Source organism: Mus caroli, chromosome 6 (assembly GCF_900094665.2).
Source record: "Mus caroli chromosome 6, CAROLI_EIJ_v1.1, whole genome shotgun sequence".
Lineage (NCBI taxonomy): Eukaryota > Metazoa > Chordata > Mammalia > Rodentia > Muridae > Mus > Mus caroli.
Genome location: NC_034575.1, coordinates 82,467,168 through 82,472,167, shown reverse-complemented (window position 1 = coordinate 82,472,167; position 5,000 = coordinate 82,467,168). Strand labels below are relative to the sequence as shown.

The window sequence follows — 5,000 nt, the reverse complement described above, 5'->3', positions numbered from 1 at the left end:
GGTGCTCTGGAAGGTCAGAGGAGGGTGACAGTTCCTCTGGCACTGCTGGCACAGCCAGTTGTAAGCCTCAGAAACAGAACTCAGTAGCACTCTTAGCCACTGAGTCATTTCTCCAGTGCTTAAAATTTTGTTATGCTTACAAGTGTGCCAGAGGAAGGTCCGGTGGAATAAATAGCAGGAAGTGCTCTTAACTACTGAGCCATGTCTCCAGCACCCCCACACCCCCATACACACTCAGTGTTTTGTTTTTAGGCAATTGGAGGAAGGTAGACAGCATTTCTTATTTTTGTGTCTTCTCTAGTGTCTTCAACTTGGAAACAGACCGTATGTGAGAGGTCCCTTTGGTGTTCTAATTTTATTCGTATGGACGTGGGTCCCGTGTTTTGCTCCCCTTACTTCTCAATACCCCATCTCTCTTCCTTTTCTTATCACGCAGCTGAGTCCCTGGAACAAAGTGCTCACTTCAGAAATGTTTGTGGCCGGTTTGCCTGGTTTAGACTGAGATTGGCCACGTGCATTCTTTACAAGCTCGGGATTTGGGGGACTGTAGAGGGCACTTGTGAAGAAGGATGCATCTTCAGGAGAAGCGGGAAAGGAGAGCTGAGGTGGCCCTCAACCTGCGCCTTGGATGTGGGCTTCTGGGACCAGAGTGGACTTCGGGGGGGCACAGAGGACCAGGATTAGATAACTCAAAATCGGAGAGCCTGGGGAGCAAAGGACCTGGGTGGGGCGANTGGGCGTGGTCGTGTGCTCTGGGGCGGGGCCTGGGCGGGGCGAACGTGCGCAGACGCATAGAGCAGGGTCTGCTGGCGGACCCGTGGTCAGTCTGCAGCTGCGGGACGCCATGGGGCGCTTCGCCGCTGCATTGGTGGGCTCACTGTTCTGGCTGGGGCTGCTGCTATGTGGTCTGGGCAGTCTGGCGAGCGCCGAGCCCCGGGCCCCGCCGAACAGGATCGGTAGGTGCGGGGGATACAAAGGCGCGGCGATGCCTAGGTCGGTCTTCCCGCGGCTGGGTGGAGATCGGGGTCCCGAGACCGGGCGGTGCGCTCCGAGTCTGGAGCAGTGCCACTGGAGACGTGTGCTAGCCAGGGACTCGGTATCCGTGCAGCTCCAGCCTGGGAGGCCCTCGGCTCTAGCAGCTGAACGCCCTCAAGAGCCCGCCTCTAGCTGTCCCTGGAGCTAAGTCTGTCTGTCCGGCCGATTGGGGCACGCAGACTCTGCACAGGGACCAGTCTCTCTCCCCTACCTCCAGATCCCCTCCCCTGAGAAGGACTGGGACCGCCTCCCCGCACCTGCGCTCTGCTTACTGCAACTGCTGCAGCTAGTCGGAGAACCCGGTCTCTTCGTGGCTTTGGATGTCTCGGATTTTCATTCCTGGGTGTCTGTTCCCATCTGAAGCTGTGTCTTTCGGGATCGTTAATGGTGTTGGGGCCATAGAGAGACAAAGAACAAAGCTGGGCGAAGATGGCGTCTACTTTATTTAAAATGCGTGCTGGAAGGGCCCATTCTTACTTCCCCAGGAATTGGGCACAGCAGGGTCCCTGGGTCCGGTGGTGCCTCCACAAAGACCTGGGAGAACCTTTGGGCATCTTTTGACCAACTGTCAGTTTGTAACTTCATCTATAGCACCTGCCTAGGTTCAGGGCGTCTGTCTTTAAAGAGANCCCTTCCCTCAGGTTTCCCCAAGCTGTTAGTTTTAGTCTTGAGTAATGGCTATTATTGGTTAATGGCTTTTCAAAAACAAAAGCAACACTGCTAGGAGGGGAAACAAACGGTTCCTCTTTTCCTTTTCCCCCCTCCNTATAGCAATAGTCGGTGCTGGAATCGGTGGTACGTCCTCCGCCTATTACCTAAGGAAGAAATTTGGGAAGGACGTGAAGATTGACGTATTTGAGAGAGAAGAGGTCGGGGGCCGTTTGGCCACTTTGAAGGTGCAAGGTCATGACTACGAGGCAGGGGGTTCAGTCATTCACCCCCTAAATTTGCACATGAAGCGATTTGTCAAAGAGCTGGGTATGTGATTTCATAGCACTAAGCAACACTATGTGTGACTGGCCGGATGTGTTTTCCTAACACAGAGAACTGATGTGTCTGCCTTGTCTTCTACAGAGAAGTTGGTGAAACTGTTTCTCTTGCTGTGGGGTTGAGCGGTTGGTCCCAGCTTAGCATCGAGCCACTCTCCTGTAATGAGACTCTAGGCTATCTGTGTGGCATCAGCTCTCTGGAATTACAGCCATGGGGTAGAGTGAGGGTGGCTGTTGTTAATTCTTTAAAAAAAAAATTAAAAAAAATTTTTTTTAAAGTTATATTTTAGTTATTTATTTTGTATAACTGCGGGGTGGGGGTGTTGGTCTGAGTGCCACAGGGTGTGTATGGAGGTCAGAGGACAATTGATCCAGTCAGTTCTTTTTCTTCTACTGTGTGGGTCTCAGGAATTGAACTCAGGTGCAGTCCATTTGGGGCTGAGCCATCTTGCTAGCCCCCTGTTGTCAGTTCTTAAACCTCAGGCTTTGGGTTGAGAAATCAGAGTGCTTTGAGCTAGCAGAAGCCTTAGCTCATTCTGCTGCTGAGAAAATGAGATCCACGGGCTTCCAACACTTGGCTTGAAGTCACTCAGACAGGGTTCAGACATGTACTCTCAGGGACACATGACTGACACGTTGTCGGCAGAGGAGCGGGCCATGTTCGGAGAAGTCTGGCAGGCCCGTGCAAGCCTTCTNGTAGGGAATATTGTGTAACGCTGGCCGTTTCCCATTTACCTGAGTTTCCCANTTTTGCAAAGTTGAGGCTTGCGTAGGATGGGATCTCTCTCACTCCTCGGGTGCCCTTCCCAGGCCTGGCAGAGGCTTCCTTCTCCATGACTGAGACTAGTGGGTTTAGTTTGGTACAGGTATGAGACTGTCTGACCCATCTCCTGCTGTGTCAGTTTGTGGATCGAGCAGTCAGTCCTGTGTCCACACTGTTCTAAAAATAGAACTCTAATGGGACTCCTGAGACCTGGGAATGGCCCCTAAGTCACTCAGTCCAGAAAGTCCCTAACAGGTCTCCCAAATTCCCTTTTCATTGGGCCAGTGTAGAAATCACTGGCCTACCTTTCCTCTAGCTTTGTCTTGTTTTGTTTCATTTCAAGATTTATTTATTTATTTTTAAAATAACGTATCTGTGTGTGTGTGTGTGTGTGTGTGGTGGTGGTGGTGTGGGGGGGGATATATCCATGCAAGAGTTACAGGTGGTTGTCAGCTGCCTGACATGGGTGCTTGGAAGTGAACCCAGGTCCTCTATAAGAGCAGCAAGGGCCCTTAACCACAGAGCCGCGTCTCGAGCCTCTCCCTCTGTTTTGGCAGGTCTCTCCAGTGTTCCCGCTTCAGGTGGCCTGGTGGGAGTGTACAATGGAAAGTCTCTGGTGTTTGAGGAGAGCAGCTGGTTTGTAATCAACGTGATTAAGCTGGTGTGGCGCTATGGGTTTCAGTCCCTCAGAATGCACATGTGGGTAGAAGACTTGTTGGACAAGTTCATGAGGTAACTAACTATTCAGCCTCTGGTGGACCTAAGATCTGTCGGCCCGGGAGCATGACAGGGTTAGTCTCCTGCACCAGCTCTACCTCATCACCACCTCATTAAGCAAAATGTTTTCGCAGACATCATACAGATCATCATCCCATTTGGGAGCTGAACATGTCATACNTGTTTGCTTCTAAATTGTACTTGGCGAGGGCTGAGATGTGGCTCAGTGGTAGGACACTTGCCTGGCATGCCCGACCATCTCATTTAAGGAGTTGACTTTGTATAGAATCTCAGAGTGTCTGGCAACACTAAAGAAACATGAGCAAAGCACGATTCGGAAGTTGAGTCTGAACAACGACAACAACCACCAGAAAAAAAAAAAAAAAAAAAAGCATGAGTTCTCATGGCAGTCAGTTGGCTCGGCAGCCAGTGCTGTAGGCTGCTTTCTGCACATGGGGAGAATGGAGAGGTCCAGGCTTTAAGTGTGGAAAGCCACCCACCTAGGAAATGCTAAAGCTGGAGCTGCCCCCGAGGCTGACTGGAGACTCAGTCTCAGTGCCTGCCTCGTGCTGGTGAGTGAGATCCTGAGCACAAGAGCTTGGAGGAAAGGTAAACTGAGGTGAAGTGTGGCTTTGGGGTTTGGTGTGCGTGCACTTCTCTGTAGGTGTATCCATCCATTTGCCTCTGTGTGTGTGTGTGCACACAGGAGTTGGCATACAGTGTTTTCCTCAGCCATGTCTTTATCTTGTGTGTGTACAAGTGCATATGCACACACAGTGGAGTGAGCTTAGCCCACTGAGCCATCTCCACTGAACCTAGAGTGAGGCCTTTTTGTAAAATTTTTAAGTTTTTTTTTCTTTTTTAATTTATGTGTATGTGTGTGAGCCCATGTGTGTAAATTTGCACAAGTGTGTGCAGAAGCCCCCAGAGGCCAGAAGAGGGCATCAGATCACCTATAATTGAAATTGTGAATCTCAGGCTGGCCAACCTCCTGAATGTTGGAATTATAGGCATAAGTTTTATGTGGTGCTGGGGGTGGGGCTGGGGGTGTCAGTCCCAGGATTTTGTGTTTGCAAGGTGAGCACTCTGTCAGCTAAGCTATATCCCCAAGACATGCACATCTCTTTGAAAATGTCCCATTGAACATATTTAAGTGCACAGATGTCTTGAGGTAGAAGGCAGAGGGGAGGGCAGAGGGCTGAGATTAAGCTGTGCCTCCCTTGACTGGTAGGAACTCATCAAAAGGAAACATGGAAGTCAATTCATGATTTAAAAAAAAAAATTGTGTGCACTTAGTCTGTATGTATGTCCATGATCTATGTATGTCCATGATCACATGCACGCCTAGTGTCCAAAGAGGTCAGAAGAGGGCATCAGATCTCTTGGAAAAAGAGTTAACAGCCGGGCGTGGTGGCGCACGCCTTTAATCCCAGCACTTGGGAGGCAGAGGCAGGTGGATTTCTGAGTTTTTGGCCAGCCTGGTCTACAAAGTGAGT

General features: G+C 50.5%; 1 protein-coding gene across 1 annotated transcript; it reads left to right on the top strand.

Annotated features, from left to right (window-relative positions):
* The first annotated feature begins 787 nt into the window (after positions 1-787).
* Positions 788-4,016, top strand: Pcyox1 (prenylcysteine oxidase 1). The gene is made up of 3 exons (XM_029478300.1): positions 788-956; positions 1,807-2,013; positions 3,345-4,016. Exons 1-3 carry the CDS (start codon positions 845-847, stop codon positions 3,521-3,523), a joined length of 498 nt encoding a protein of 165 aa, XP_029334160.1. The 5' UTR covers positions 788-844; the 3' UTR covers positions 3,524-4,016.
* Positions 4,017-5,000: the final 984 nt, after the last annotated feature.

What these genes read in the sequence shown, in the direction of transcription:
- Pcyox1 (XM_029478300.1), top strand. Translation starts at nt 845, where the DNA reads ATGGGGCGCTTCGCCGCTGCATTGGTGGGCTCACTGTTCTGGCTGGGG. An exon ending in GCGATTTGTCAAAGAGCTGG is followed by an intron (nt 2,014 to 3,344) that starts GTATGTGATTTC and finishes CTGTTTTGGCAG; the next exon opens with GTCTCTCCAGTGTTCCCGCT.